Genomic DNA, 16,886 nt, shown 5'->3' with positions numbered 1-16,886 from the left:
CCAAATTCCCAAGGGTCAGTACTCCTATCTTATGCAAGTTGCTCCAAAAAATTGAAAAAGAGTGAAAGTTATCCAGCTCTATTTTGTGAGCTACTATAATCACAATTGTAAAAACCAGATAAGAGAAATACCAAAAAATATAAGTCCATATCCTTTATGAACATAGATATAAAAATCATAACTAAACAAATCTAACAGAGTATTGAAAAGCTGACCAAAATTATCAAGTAGGTTTTATCTCAATTATGCAAAAGGAGGTGTTATTAAAAGAAAATCTAGTAATGCAATACACCACATAAACTTGAGGAGGAGAAAAATCAAATAATTATCTCAATCAATGCAGAAAAAAGTATTTGTAAGGTTCAAAATCTTTTTATGATGAGGGCTCCCAGCAAACTAAAACTATAAGGGAAATTGGCTTGATAAAGTTCATGAATCCATATCTCTTACATACACTCTAAAAAGATTTACAAATGGAATCCTATGATCTCTGGGATTTGTTTCAAAATAAGCTAGTATTAGGGAAGGGGAGTAAAGAGGATACAGATAAAACAAGATTATCCATGAATTGTAATAGTTGAAATGCAATGATGGGTACATTGTGATTAATTATATTATTCTCACTACTTTGGCAGAAATTATAAAGATTAAATACCAAAAACCTACTGCAAGCATTTTACTTAATGAAGAAACTTGAAATACGTTCCCTTTACAATGAAGCACAATTCAAGAACACCCACTATCATTTCTACTTTTAAAGATTGTACTGGAGATTCTGGCCAACATTAGTAAAGGAAAAAAAAGAAAAAGAAAAAAAGAAAAAGAAAGAAGGAAAGAAGATATACAAGAATTAAAAGGAATAAGATTAACATGACATTATTTGCAGATAAAATGATCATCTGCTTAGTAAAATGAATAATAGTAGTAGTAAAATTATTGGAACAAGTTTACCAAATAGAAGTTCAACTTTAAAAATAGTATTTCTTTATCCTAATAATAACTAACTAGACAATCTAATTTTACAAACAATATCAACAAATACTCTAAAGAATCTAGAAATAAACAAGAACATATAAGATCTCTATGGAGAAAAAAATTTAAACTCTAATAAAGGACAAAGAAAATGATCTCAATAAATGAAGAGACTTAATATTATGAATAGCCAATTCTTCAAAGATTAAACTGTAAATTTGATGTTTTTATATATTGAAATTCCAGGAGGAATTTAGTAATATACTTGATATTCTACAAAGTTTGTGAGGAAATAAAGGTCTGTAACATAGTTAACCTAATCTTGGAAAGCAAAAGTAGAGGAAGAACCTCCCCTGGAGGGTATAAGACATACTTCTACTGCCAAAATAATCAAAACAGTGGGCCAACTGGAACAGAATAGAGAGCTCAGAGGCAGCTCCATAGACATATGGGAACTCATACAATAAGGATGATGTCAGATTCATGGGAAATGATGAGTTCTTAGCCAGTGATAATTGATTACATAGGGAAAAAAGTCTGGATCAAAAGTGAACTCTAGTTGAATTAAAATATTTTTATGTCCAGGAAGAATTATAAAGGTAATAGAAGAAAACGGAGAAGCACATCTTTGTGACTTAGAGATAGGAAAGGATTTCTGGAACAAAATCTCCAACACAGGCACCATAAGAAAAATTAATTTGATTGATCAATAGAAGATTTCTGATCAACAAAGGACACTGTGGATCAAGTTAACAAAATAGATGGCAAATTGAACTATTTGCAAGAGATAGATATTACTTTCCACCTGTTACAAGCTGGGAAACACAAATGTTGGTTAACTTGGGGGTATGAGGAAAGCCTAATAATGGCATAGAAACTGAGAGACGCGTTCTGGAGGGTGAGGTGGCATTATTTAATCCTATCAAATGAACCATATTCTGTGACCCAGCAGTTCCAATCCTGAGTATATATTCTCCAGAAAATCACATGCAGGTGCATAGAGTCACATAAAAGGATTTGTACATTTCAAGCTTGTTTGCTCTAGCCAAGAGATACAGCACAAGATGTCTGCCACTGGAAGAGTGGATAGGAAAACTGTAATGGAATACACATCATGGATACTGCAAATCAGTGAAAAGTAACACAGAAGATGTTCACATAGCAACGTAGATGGTTCCTTGCTAAAGATACGGAGTGCTGCATTTTTAAAAAGTTAGAAAAAAATCCCTAATACAATACAATTTATATATTAAAAAATACACGCATGCATAACAAAATAAAAATTCATATTTTATAAGAATATACACAAAACGATACACATAATGGTGGCCTTTTGATGGGGAGGAGAACCGAATGGGAAATGGGCATACAATGGATGAAATAAATATATAAAACAAGAGAGGAGTCTTGCATACACTGGTGTTGCAAGTTCCACAAGAACAGGATTTCGGTCTGTGCTCAGTAAATACTTGTTGAGTGCATGAATGTGACATGAAGTGAGGAATATGATTTTTGTATCTCTCTAAACCTGAGTTCCAACTATTAGGTTGAATCATATGAAACTGCAATTTTTTGTTGGTCAAAAATGGCCAAATATGAGCTATTTCATATAATTCAACCTAATAGAAAGAGGAAATTTGGGAATAATTAAAGATACCTAGGGAAATACAAAAAGCAACTGTAAAGACTTGTGGGAGATAACATGAAAGGCAAACCGAATTAGATTCCACTTTTTCATGATTAATTAAAAACCATATATATTGATATAATTGAGATAGGATGATTGTCTTCAGAATAAAACATCCTTAAGACCTAAGTCATCAATACCATTTCATTAAAATGTTAGCTATTTTATTAGGCAACATAACACCTCCATCTTTTATCACGCTGATGTGTTTTTCAACTGATAATATTTAAATAGGCTATTTAAAAATTTTTCACAATTGGAAGATTTTCCAGAACTTAAGATAAATTCTGAAAAACATCAAGTTCAGTCACTTTTGATTCCCTTGAAACTCTGAAAGGCACTTGTACATTCTTTTTTTTTAACCACTTTATTCTGATTGAGACATAAAAAGCTATACATATTCAATGTATACAACTTGATGAGTTTAAGAGATAAGTATACAACCATGAAACCGTCACCACAATCAAGTCATAAACATATCTATCCCCTCCTAAAGTTTCCTCCCACCCTATTTCTTTCTTTCTTTAGTGATAAGAACACCTAACATAAGATCTGCCGTCTTAGCAAATCTTATAGCATTATTAACTGTAAGCACTATGCTGTACAGTAAACTCTAGGATTTATTCATCTTGCATAACTGAAACTTTGTACCCTTTCACTCACACCTCCCCATATCCCTCTCCCCAGCCCCTGGTAACCACCATTCTATTCTCTGCTTCTGTGAGTTTGACTATTTTAGATTTCTTCTCTAAGTGAGATCATGTAGTATTTGTTCTTTGAAGGAAGTGTCTTAGCAGTGTGCATTCTTTCAATTTCTTCCCACTTCCTTTTATCTGTCTTCTGAACAATTAATTCTGTAAAATCAGAAACTCCTTAAAATTTATCAAACACATTGTCACTAGACTTTATTTTCAACTGAATTAACCTGAGTTACACCTTATAAGCAAACTTTTTCGGATTATTATTAAGTTCTTCCCTGAAACCTTTCCCATCATCCTTTATGTCATGGCTTACTGTATTAGGCACATTTGAGAGTGTTGTTTTTTACTCAGCAAATATTCCATATTGACCGGTGTAATGAAAGAGGCATTACGCTTCCTAAGAATGAAGCAAAAAGCCTAAGGGCAAAGTTATATTTTCATTTGTTGCCCTGACTATATTTTTCTTGAATAAGTGGAAAGTCAAGAAAAAAAGACTACAGCTGAGAACTAGCTGTATAAAGGGTCAAAGAACTGAACTAAAATGATGAATTGAGAAAAAAAGATGGAGCCTTTGTGATCCCTAGTGAATCAGGTTGTTTCCAGCTCATTTTTGAACTGCACCTATTAAATGAAAATCTCTACTTGCAGCAATAAAACGATGCAATCTTTGCTCAGTGGAATTTGATAATCAAAAAGGTCAGAGAAAGGCAGCCCAACTTACTTTACTTATCTTTAACATACTTCGTGTGAAATAACAGCTTCGTTGGAAATTTTACCTTGAGAGTGAAGCGTTTTTTCTTTGGTGGATTCCAAACTGTGCCAGTAGAATGAATGAATGCACGTAAAGGGGTTAAGGATGTCACCAACACATATGCTTTAAGAATCACAGATAGATCTTCAGCTCTAAAGATTGCTTCATGTGGAGCAAGGACTGTTGTTCGATTCCTAAAAAATAAAATGACCTAGTTAATGCTTCGTAATTTATGGTGAGTATGTAATTTATAAATAACCTCAAAGCTTTGTACGCCCTGTGTATCCTCTGTTGGACCCCAGCCTTCAGTGTGTGGGTTTCCTTAGACAATTTCACTGCTTATTAGCATCACTACCAGGGGACATCCAGGTACAGAGAAAAGGGATCAAATTGATGAGAATTCCCTACTCTGGCAGATTTAATCAAAAGATTTTTAAAAAGAAAGAAAAGTAGGAAGATAGTACCTAAAATAAGGTTTAAAAATTTTATAATAGCCAAGACTTGGAAGCAACCTACGTGTCCATCAAGGGACGAATAGATAAAGAAGATGTGGTATATCTTGGAATGGAATGGAATACTACTCAGCCATAAAAAGATGAAATCTTGCCATTTGCAACAACATGGATTGACCTTGAGGGTATTATGCTAAGTAAAATAAGTCAGAAGGACAAAGTCAAATACCATATGATCTCACTCATAAGTAGAAGATAAAAACAACAACAAACAGACACATAGAAACCGAGATTGGATTGGTGGTTACCAGAGGGGAAGGGGGGAGGAAGGAGAGTGAAAAGGGTGATTAGGGACATGTGCATGGTGATGGATGGTAATTATTTTTTGGGTGGTGAACATGATGTAATCTACACAGAAATTGAAATATGACGTACATCTGAAATTTATATAATGTTATAAACCGATGTTACCTCAATAAAAAAAAAATTAAATTAGTCACATATAGTACCGTTGCAACAAAAGTGATACAACTTTCAGTTAGGGAGCAGTGAAACACCTGAAATTTTTTGGTTCTGCCCTCGCCTATCTTTGGTCTATCTTTTCCTTGGCGAGGAAAGATGTTAATTTTCTCAATAGTGGACGAGTCACCAAAATATGCCAAAAATCTTTCACCATGAGTTTGATTCTATCTAATAACTCTCACCACAGATAATTAAGGATCAACTTAAGGGATGAAGTATTAAGAAAACATTTCAGTCTATAAAGGAAAAATAACACTAGTTTAATGTTTTGTAATTAAACAAATATACTTTCAACATAAATGATACCAAAATGTATAACTATTTGCTTTTCTGCACCGTATTTCTATACTTTAAAAATCTAAATATTTTCAGTGAAAAGACTGTGCTATTTCAACTTCTGAAGTCTAGGTAAGCACAAGATGCATAAGGTGCTTCAATAAATACAGTTAACTGTGAAAATACTACTTAATAATTATAAAATTAGATGAGGCAAACTCATTTTTGTCTTGGATAAGATAATTTAAATCTCTTAAGTTTTCACTATAATTTATTTACATTTTAAAATCCTTCCCCTGGAGGTAACTTAGTAACTTGGTACCCTACAATTGCTTTCTTAGATCCTGGGAGCCATAAAAAAATAATAACTAGGAAAAAAAATGCATTCAGCCATACTCATAGACTAAGGCAATGTCATCTGAGTATAAAACGAAAGTTAAAATTTTATAGTTTCACATTGTCAAGGTTTTAAATTCAATTTCCATAAATGTAACTTCCCAGATAAGAGTCTTATTTACCCAAATGTTTATTCTATGGCAGGAAAGGTTTAAATTAGTCTAGAAGGATATCAATGACGGCGTTCTTTATTAAGAAGAGATAGCCAAAAATTTCTGTAACAGAACCCAATAATGCAAACATGTAACTCCACCCCAACCCCAGATGTGTTTGGTGCTTTTTTCTTGTTAGCTGTCTCCTAAAATGCATGCTGGATATAACAATTCAAAGTGATTAGCTTACAGCTCTTCACGCCTCCAGTCCCAATGTTTCCACATATGTGGCTTCACTGTTTTTAAAAGGTGACTTGAAGTATTCAGCTTTAACTGTATGCTCTGATCCAGACACACAGAGGGGCTCACCAGAAGTCGCAGTTCTGAGAAGATTCAAAAGAGCAAAAGACAGTCATTCCACTGTTTCCTTTTGGAATTGCTTCCAAAGTAGAGTCTGCTGCATTAAACTACGGGGTCCACGGGAAACATGCAACAAATTTCCTCCCCCTTCTGAATCAAAGTTAGATCTATTAAGGATGAATGCATGTTTACAGAAGCCTGTTTCATAATATGTTCTCTTACCACAGAGTAGGAAAACAATTTAATAACTGATTTCAAATATTCTTGCTCAGGAGGGGAGGTAGATATGATGTCTCCCACTGTCCCACATCAAGTGGATCTACTCTCCACACAGCAAAGAGATGCTGCAGCAGTGACTTGTTTGTGATGAGAATGTTACATAGACCACTTGAGTTGATTTCCTGACAATACTGTCCTTCACATGCTCCATGACCTTGGTAACCTCAACAACAGTGTTTTATTCTTTTGTAAAATATTATTTACCGGGTTTTTGAAGTAAACAAAAGTAAAGACCAACAATAATGACTTACTTCAGAACACTCATACTTATATTTTAAAAAAATAGATGCATTGTATGCACATGATTAGAAAAATCAAATTGTACAGAAAGCTATCACGTGAAAAGGAAAAGCACCCAGCAATCCAACCCCATCTAGGACCTCTCCTTGCCAGAGCCAATGCTTACATATTCACTTTTGCAGTCTAGATAAGCACACAATGGGTCAGATGCATATGATTCCTCGAAATATAAATTGATATAAATATATCTAAATAAACCTATCTATGTAGATATTTCTGTTTTTCAAATATTCTGAAAAGATTTTATAATGGTCTATGTCTGGCTTATTTACCTCCTAAACCATCCTGGAGTCCTTTCCATATCTGCATATACACAATTACCTTATACTTCTTAATGGCTTAGGGTGTTCTGTTAAATGAGTATACATTTAATTTAACCATTCCCTTATTGCTGTGTATTTAGATTATTTTTGTAAAGTTTTTCTTTTGCTATTTCAAAAATATTGCAATGAAAGCTCTTATACATCTATGTTGGTGTACTTTTACAAGTTTATCTATGGGCAAATTCTAATCTGTAGTGTAATTGCCAGGTCAATGGGTAAATGTGTTGTAAATTTGATAGACATCACTGAATTGCCTTCCGAAAAATTGCCCCAATTTCCACTCTCTCCAATAGCATAAGAAAGTTGTTGTTTCCTTACTGCCAGGTCACAGTGCTTTATTTTTAAATTACACAATTTATCCAGCTCTCAAAATGAAACAAAGCCTTTAAATTATTTTTCCCCCTGTGCACGTTCCATCAATACTAACATAGTCTAATTTAAAACACTTCACACTCTTAAGTAAAAGTCAGTGGAAGTCAAGTGGTTCAATGTATTCCCCTTTCTCATTATTTAGCACAGCGTGATCTTCCTCAAAAAATGATGGCCTATTTGTAAGGCTTCCCTATTAATGAGGTTCTAATACATCATAACAAAAGAAATACTCAAATTGCTTGTTTCTAGAAGAGAGAAATGAAGAGTCATTAAGATAATTTCTTTTCTTGGGAATCAACTTAAAAGAGTTGAAGTGTTTATATAATCCTTTAAATATGCAGTAAGAAAATAAGTGTTCTTTTTTTTCACTAAATAGACATTTTTTGGAATTTATTACTAGGAAAAATTTTGCTTCTCCAGAAGAGCTAATCTGCAGCCTTCTTTTGTATAATGTGAGAATAGTGTAATTTACTCTGATTTCCCTTTTACCCTTGCTGCCAGGAAGCACAGCACCAATTTGAAGCCCCAGCAGAGCCTGCTTTGAAGAAGCTAGACATATTAAGTATTTCACCAAGGTAGTAGTTCAAAGGTTTTGAGGAAGTAGTCAGCAAATATGTCAAAAGATTAAACAATTTTATGTCACGTTTTTCTGTTTAAAGTGGAGGAGCCTATGTAGTTGAAGGAATCCAATATAGGAATTGCCAGGAATATACCGGATTTCCACATCAGCCCCTGAAACCACGGTTGAACAGTGGAATGGAATATTGATTAAAGTAATCTGTACCTTTTGTGATATGTATATTAGACTTTACATTACATTATTCCAGGCTTGGAGGTTATTTTTCACGATTCTTAAAAAAAAACCCAAAATGAAAAAACAAAACTCTGTAATTAGATGTCCCCTGACATCTAAAATGATTCTCATTTCCCTTGAAATTTTATGGAGGTTTTATAAATACTTGTGGAAACCTTAAGTACCCTAGATTCTTACTTAACAGAGTCAAAGATTTGTCAGTAATCACTGTTCCTTATGTCTTTCATTTGGTGTATCTATCGAGGGCTCTCTCACTAGACCAGCCCAATCCACGTGTTTTAATACTCCATTCCCCTTCTCCCTTGACCCCCCAACACACAGAAGGAGCCTAGAAATCTCCTATAAACAATGTCAAAACTAGCTTCTGTTTTTGGAAGGAATTTGGGAGATGAGGCTCTATGATACAAACAGTCTTCCAAATGGATTTGTAATTCATTAACACATGTTTATTAAACATGGAGGGCCTAGCATGCATCTTTAGAGTGTTCCTACCCCACACTATGAGGACCAAATGGACAGCAGATACAGATGTGAAATACCATATGTACTTTTATTTATCGACTACTCTTAGCTTATTTTACAGAGCTCTGAAGCCTGTAACTTTACCACTTACCCAAAGTAAAAATGAACAATTTGTTGGGGATGCATGAAGACTGCTTTTCTCATGCCTCCTAATATCTGGTTGGCCAGGCACTGAGTACCTGCCGACTGTGATGCAGCTTTATGAAAAGAAAGGTTAAACCAGAATCACGAGACCTAGGTTTTAATTTTGATTCCTACCAACCAATGCTTAATGGGCATGTGACATTGTCAAGGAGTCTTCCAGAATCAGGAATGTGATTCCCCATGAATCTTCTGAATGTCTCACATTACTGAACACAACGCTGATGCATAACAAGTGGTCAGTAGATGCTAGCAATGAACCAGTTATGGGGGGGTTAAGCCAATGTACAGTTAGAGAACAAAAGGGTATTCCAATGTATTAAAAATATTTTATTCAGTTATTTATTTTTTCCATATATGTGACATCCAATTACATACATCACAAGCAAAGACTAAACGCTGGAAAACACTTGTACTAGCAAAGATTAGCTGCCAAATTTGTATTGTATTTGACTTAACATTTTGCCCCATAGCTAATAATTAATAGGAAAGTAATAGTGAAAATGGAATTATATTTCACAAATGTTTGAATATTGTCTTGTATTTCATATTAGGAAACTTAGCCAGTATTGTCTTTTTTTTTTTTTTTGTGAGGAAGATCAGCCCTGAGCTAACAACCATGCTAATCCTCCTCTTTTTGCTGAGGAAGACTGGCTCTGAGCTAACATCTATTGCCAATCCTCCTCCTTTTTTTTTTTTTTTTTTTTCCCAAAGCCCCAGTAGATAGTTGTATGTCATAGTTGCACATCCTTCTAGTTGCTGTATGTGGGACCCTGGGAGAAAATGGATGGATGGCAAAGTCAAAGTGGCAACTGAAGAGACTATTAACCAAGAGACTATTAAAGGTACTGTTAACAAACCCAAGGGTAGAGTTAAGGGAAAACACCACTCTGTGGTGAAGTTCCCCAGGGCTGACAAAACGGAAGCTCTTACCAACCCTAGCCTAGGAGGGAGATGATGACAGAAGCAGGCAAAGGGCATAGCTGTGGGAGAGGGCACGGAGAGTGAGCTATGGCCACAGGGGGAGGAGCACAGGCACTTCCAAGCCGAGGTCCAGTAGAGAAGCAGGTAGGGATGTCCCAAAGTTCTCACCTCCTGAACTCTGATCTCCTGCCAGAAGTCAGGGGACAAGGGAGCCCTGTTGATGCAGTCTATGGAGGACAGCTTCCTAGGGAAAGGTTTAGAGTGAATCTGGAAGGGCAAATGGAGAATATCCAGCCCAAACCCTACACTTGGAAAATTCAAGTTTTGGCCCTGGTCTTCTCCTTACTAGCCATGTGTCCTGGAGAAACAATTATACGTGTGTATGTGCATGCGTGAATGCATGTGTGTATATGTTCATGTAGAGAAAGTGAGAGAAATAATATTGGCTTTGATCTCAAACAAGAGCATTTGTATGTGGCAGCAGGGGATGGCTTAGGCTGAACCATATGAAATTGCCTTTTGTTACATCAAAAATGGTTGAATATTGATCAAACATCAGAAAGTTCATAAGGTTTCTCTTGCTATACTATGGTACCTACTGGAGGCAAACAAGAGCGTGCGTAAACATACTATCTGTGAAAGAAGGTTCCAGCGGCTAGAATGCCTGTAGGTAGGAATGCCAAAGGGCAATGGTTAATTTTGTATGTCAACTTGACTGGGCCAAGGGATGCCCAGAGAGCTGGTTAAAGAATATTTCTGGGTGTGCCTGTGAAAGTGTTTCCAGAAAGGATTAGCATTTGAACTGGTGGAAGAAGTAAAGCAGATAGCTCTCCCATCAACCAATCTGAATAGAACAAAAAGGCAGAGGAAGATTGAATTTGCTCTCTGCTTAATTGATTGAGCTGGGACATCCATCTCCTCCTACCCTCAGCACACCTGGTGCTCAGGCCTTCAAACCTAGACTGGAATCTACACCATTGGCTCTCTACACCACCAGCTCTCCTGGGTCTCCAGCTTGCAGACAGCAGATCATGGGACTTCTCAGCCTCCACAATCACGTGAACCAATGCCTTTCAATACAACTCTTGTCCTCTCTCTCTTTTAATAAATAGATAAATGATAGATAGATAGACGACACATAGATAGATAGATAGATAGATAGATAGATAGATAGATAGATAGATAGATAGATAGACAGACAGAGATAGAGATATCCTGCTAGTTCTGTTTCTCTGGAGAACCCTGACTAACACAAGGGATGATCTTGAAATCATTCAATGAGGATTTAGTATATGCTTTGAAAACAAGAGAAGCATAGACCAAGTTCTGCCAATTCCTAGAAGAGAACAAATATCCTCACCTTTGAATACGTTTCCTCCTTTACATGATGATGAAAAAACACAGCAGCAAGCACAGTGGGTACGAAACAAATATTTGCTGAATGAACAACTATGTGATTTCTAAAGTCCTTTACAATTCTAAATTTCTGAGATCCTAGGTGAAAAGTTATGTTATAATTTTTAATATACGCTATATGTGACCTAATGGAATAGCTAAGTAGCAAGAGTCCAAGGGCCAGAACTAAACTATGGTCCCTCTGTGAATTTAGGCATATTCCAGCAAGTATAAGTGCTCTGCAGGGTCAACCAGCTGCCATTTATTCATATGAGGCCCAATAAACCTCATAGGAGAGATTGCATCTGGACCCTCTTTAAGCTCCCACCCCGTGTGAAAGTATTTGGGGAATATCAACCACCCTTTCGCCTCTTGAGCTGGGTACAAAATGGGGAGAAAACACACCCCGAGGTAGATTGAAGTTCACAAACTTGATCATTTTGGCAGTTGGAGAGGAGGAATTATTTTACGTGCATCAAAGGGTATTCTCGGTTCGCTGGACTGTAAGCTCTGTGAGGTCAGGGATTCTGGGGTTTTTCTCCATTGCATATCTAGTGCCAAGCACAGGCTGGCACTTAATACAGTTCAATAAATCTCTGCTTAATAAGTGAATTCCAATGTCTTCTTATTGTGATAACTAGAGATATGTGCCTTGGTCATAGAAAAAAGGGGCTGAAATGAAAAGAATGAGCAAGCCAAGTGCTGAGAGGTTTTGCTAGAGTTGTTCTGCACAACATTTTTGTTCATGACCTGGGAAATGAGTGTAATATGGGCAGAGATTGGTCTTCTCGCTCCACTTCAGTGTGGTGTTCGTCAGAGTGGCATGATATGTTATGACCGTATCAGGATGCTGCAACAACACTGAGACAGCTCCAGCGAGGCGGGCAGAGACGGACACCCCAAGATGAACTATTGAAGGCCAAGAGGTCTAATATCGCCAGAGTCGCCCAGAACCCACGGTGAGCACAGGAAACCATATGAAAGAGAAAGTCACCAGCAGACAGCCAAGAGGAAGGCTGCCCCTTATAGGGACACCTTGTAAGGGAGGGATATGGGGGCCTAGGTTTCACTTGCTTTACCAAGCCAACTGACCCTGGGCCTGGTAAGACATGGGTGAAACTAATAAAGACACATGTTCTAATTTGTCCAGGACATTATAATATAGTTTCTAACGAACATTTTTTTTCAAAAATATTTTACAAATAATATTTCAAATAACATTTATTGTAAAAATCCTAATTCCTGTCTATTAATGGATGCCTATTCATAGGTATGACCATGAGCTAATTCCTTAACTTTTCTATGTTCAGTATCTTTATCTGGAAAATGGGAATAATAATAATAGCAATGACACCAAGAAGAAGAACCTACCTCCTATGGATGCTGACAGAATTAGATATGAAATATCCTTTAAAGTGCTTTGCACAGCACTTGGCATACATTAAATTTGCTCAAAAGATGTTAAATTGCTACTACTAGCAGTAGTTTAGTATAATCCTTTTCTATAACCTAGAAAACCTGTTTATAACTTTAGAAACTTCAAAGTGCAACTAAAATGTTATTCTTTTTGAATTGATTCAACACTAAAGGGTTTTCACTACTGCTGGCTATCAGACAAAGGCTAATCTATTAAACCCTCTTTTATGTGATTCTTAAACATCTAACATTTGACATCAGCCCCTTAGGAACAAATATGTAGGCCAAAATAAAACACAGCATCTTTACTGTAAGTAGCCTGTAAAGACACACTGGTTTTAGAGACTTTCCTCAAGTTTAGCGTTCTGGTATCCCAGCAAAGCAGTTCATTTCCTGTACTGTTTCACTTATTTAAAGGAGTTCTGCATTAAGGCTAGATTTCAATGGATGGGCTAGGACTGACCCAGTTACTGCAATATTTAAGTCTGTTCCTCTGTAGTATTTTGTTCAGGTAGAGACTTCTTTGCAAAATCCAACACAACTAGCTCTTAGTCAACAGAACTAGCTCTTAGTCAATAGATTTATGACACAAAGACAAAAATCCCTGGACTATTTCAGACCTGCACTTGAACTTAAATGATATTATTTGAGGATCTATACACTCCAAACATATCAATTCCTTAATACGTTTTTACTTTCATTATGCAAGTGGCATTGGCCAAAAAGTATCTTTAAGAGAATGGATACACCAAACACATAAAGGCACTATTAATACATAATTCTAGCTTTAAGCCAGGTGACTTAAAATTCTTTTCTCAAGATCTGACGTTGTTATATTATTACCTATGTGGCTTTGACACCAATAGTTTATTCTCTATAGTTTCAGAATATCTTTCCTATGTTACCATATAAGGGTGCATCAAGCCACAAATACAAATAGCATAGTACTTCAGTATAGTACTTTTTTTGGGAAAAAGAATAACTTCCAGTTTATATTATAGGAAATGAGACATATTCCATGTCCTGACGTAAGTGGAGACACAATTTGACCCATAAAAATGACCAGATCAATGACATAGCAATATACTTTCAAGGGGTAGTCAATGTATAAAGTTTTCACCAACTGACCAATCAACCAATCAAATGCTTATTGAGCACTCAATAAATGCAGGCCATAAATGTTCTCCTTTCTGTTCTTTTTCAGTGGAAGTGTCAAAGTCATGCAGTTCTACAAAAACAACTTTTCCCATGGACTGCTCTATCTTTTGACATGACAACATAAGAACCTTGAATTCTGCTCATTTTCCTTGGTAATAAAAGCTATGTCTAGACTACTACTTCAATTTTCTTGCCCCTATGATTTCACTGCAATGACCAAACAGCATGAAAGATTGTTTTATTACTTTATGGCAGCTTAATTTTGCTTTGATGTTTTTCTGCATGAATTTTCCAGGGGAAAAGAAAGGGAAAAAAATGCTTGACTACGTCAGCAAGACCAAAGATGAATAATTTGGTATAAATTAATGAGCATCATTAATAACAATTTAAAACACAACCTCCAACAAATATTAATACGTAGAGTGCAACAAATATGTTAATAGAACAGCTAAGTCCACCCACTGTGAAAATAAGTTAATCACTTTATTAATGTAAAATTTTTTCTCAGAAACATTTTTCTGGAGTAAACGATGAAATATTATAGATATAATTTACATCAGAAAAATTAGTGACTTAACTAGAAATTTGTTAACAGTGATTCCAAATTCTTTTTGTATATTGAAGTCAATCCCAATTTAAATGTAAGACACGAACACTGAGGGTCATTGCTCCTATTTTCAATGAAATCATACATTAGCATATCTCTTCTTTAATGGCAACTTCATAGACCAATTCAATCTTCAATATTTACCCTAAATTTTTGGTATAATAAAATGTGCATGGTATTACTGTCAATTTGCTTCTCTACTTCTATAGTATTTACAAGTAAATATATTATATGTAAACTAAGTGCATATTTGAAATATCAAGATTTTCATAATATCTGACTCAGAGAGTGAGACAAGATTATAGAACATGCAGAGACTAGAGCCAACTGCCAAAATGAAATCTAATGAAGGCCAGAGATTCAAATGCCAGAAATAGATCAGGAACATGGAAATCTGTCAGAAAAGATTTTTGGTTAGGACACTGAACAAACATTCCTATAGAACCATTTTGTCCTCAAGTTCTTTCTCTCCAATTGACCAGCAAAATGATTGGAGTCTGTGGAGGTCAGGCTGGGCTGAGCGCCTTTATAACACAGGAATCCACTCCTAATAGATGAGGACACAAAGGGTGAGGGTCAGAAACCAGGCAGAACCTGACAAGAGTTTCTGAAACGGTGTCTCAGTTTTCAACCTTAGCTAGTAAGCCAGCCATTCTCTGGGTACATTTGGCCCATTTTATATCTTGTAAAGGAGTAAAGAATTAGCCAATTAATTGAGCCAAAAGGGACAGAGTCTTCATATCAGAAGTGCTAAATAATTACTGGTCTTTAAAGATGTTAATTAGGTCATTAAAATTTTGAATTTTTTTCGTATTCTTGCCCAGATTTTAACCTCTGAAGTTAATCTGTCTCTTCTCCAGGTATAATTTTGACCAAGACACTAAATTCAAATGACTATTTTCTACAAGGATATTCTCCATATTTCCTTCATACGTCTCTCATCTTTTGTACTGCCAAGATGCTTTTAATACATATAATAAATATACCTAATATATATATATGAATTATTTTCCAGGGATTTAACACACTCTAACTCAGGCTTTAGAGTTTTAACATCAGCACATCATGTCAGTTAACACTACTTGTTTGTATGTCCCTGTGCAGCAACCCTATACGAACTTCCAACTCCAAGCTATTGCTTAGATGCCTTGAAATAGGTGGATGGTGGATAACAAGTCATTTATATCTTGCTATTTGTTATCAAATACATTAAATGTCTTAGGGAAATTAATTTTGTGGCACCCAATATTGTCCGAGTCATTTTCAATTAATTAGGGATGTGGAGTCACTGCTGTGAGCTCTAGCATCACTCAGGGGTTCAAAGTCATGAGTTAACCATTCAAAGTCCCTGCTATAGTTTGTCTCTGTAGACCCAGCCAATGGAAGCTGAATTAAAAAGCTGGGGATGTAAGTAGTGGAAAGAATTCCAGCTTGCTTTAAGTCAAAAAGGGAAAATATTGGGTAACAGTGAAAAAATACCAAAGTACAGGTTTCCCCCTCCTCATTTTCTCTCCAAGAAAGAATGATTCATGCTTATTTGGGAACCAAGTCTTTGTTATGTTGTTTGGAGTACTAGGAAGAAATAATTGATTTTTCAGTCTACGTAAGTGAGTGGGAGAGAGGAGAGTATACAAAGAGGCCAGTGAGGAGAGAGGTTGCACAGGATGGTGAGCTAGAGGAGGTTGCCTAAGGAGAGAAGAGGGTTATAGAAACACAATTTGGTTGCAATTTTATGGTGTGTTGAGTAAGGCTAATTTCCTCTTTGCTGCCATTTTGTCATCAATGTTCCCTCACTCAAAAAAAAGAACTCATTAAAAAATTTAAACTATTCCTCAAGGCTTTGGAATTAGTCTTGTTGTTGTTGGAGGAGGTGTATTAATTTTTATATTTGTTTGCTTAACACAACATAATGTGCAGCTTTCTCTCAAAGCGTCCATTTTTGCTAACCCTGCCATGCCTGGCTCAGTCCCCTGTGGCCGAGGTCAGGTCCCATTGCCTGGGTTGGCTGCTGGGGTGCTCCACTGTGAGGGAAGCGGGGCCACTGGCAGGTGAGCAAAATCAGATTTAGAGAAAAAGTACACGAAGTTTCTATTAGGAGAAAAGTTGAACTCAAGAGTGTTCATTCAATTTCATGGATCTAGAGTGAAAAATTAGTTTCCAACTTGCCACTATCGATGATTTCTCAGAGAATGTTGCTCTTTACTTAGCGTTTTCTTCCATCCCCCAAATCTGGCTTTTATTTATCAAATCAATTAAAACATTCACAATATCCATTAGTCCCAGAAGCTTGAGTTGACATTAGGGCACATGTTTCTGACTAGAAATTTTCAAAATGACATAAGACTAGGTTTTTGGTTGTGGTTCAGCTTTGTTTCCCCCCGTGAGCCATATTCTATATAATTAAGGGCTTTTCACCCACCAAGAGC

General features: G+C 36.0%; 1 protein-coding gene across 2 annotated transcripts in view; it reads right to left on the bottom strand.

Annotated features, from left to right (window-relative positions):
- CPED1 (cadherin like and PC-esterase domain containing 1) overlaps positions 1-16,886 on the bottom strand; it is a 265,453-nt gene that overhangs the window by 171,067 nt on the left and 77,500 nt on the right. For both annotated transcript variants that reach the window (XM_014785341.2, XM_087430096.1), the window contains 2 exons: positions 6,100-6,232; positions 4,137-4,305 (listed from right to left, as the gene is read on the bottom strand). In XM_014785341.2, the coding sequence (XP_014640827.1) occupies positions 4,137-4,305; positions 6,100-6,232 (302 nt within the window). The remainder of the gene's footprint in view (positions 1-4,136; positions 4,306-6,099; positions 6,233-16,886) is intronic.

The sequence above is a fragment of the Ceratotherium simum genome, chromosome 1, assembly GCF_057802395.1.
Source record: "Ceratotherium simum simum isolate JZ-2026a chromosome 1, ASM5780239v1, whole genome shotgun sequence".
Taxonomy (NCBI): domain Eukaryota; kingdom Metazoa; phylum Chordata; class Mammalia; order Perissodactyla; family Rhinocerotidae; genus Ceratotherium; species Ceratotherium simum.
Note: the sequence above shows the minus strand (reverse complement) of the source record. Positions and strands in the feature narration are given on the sequence as shown.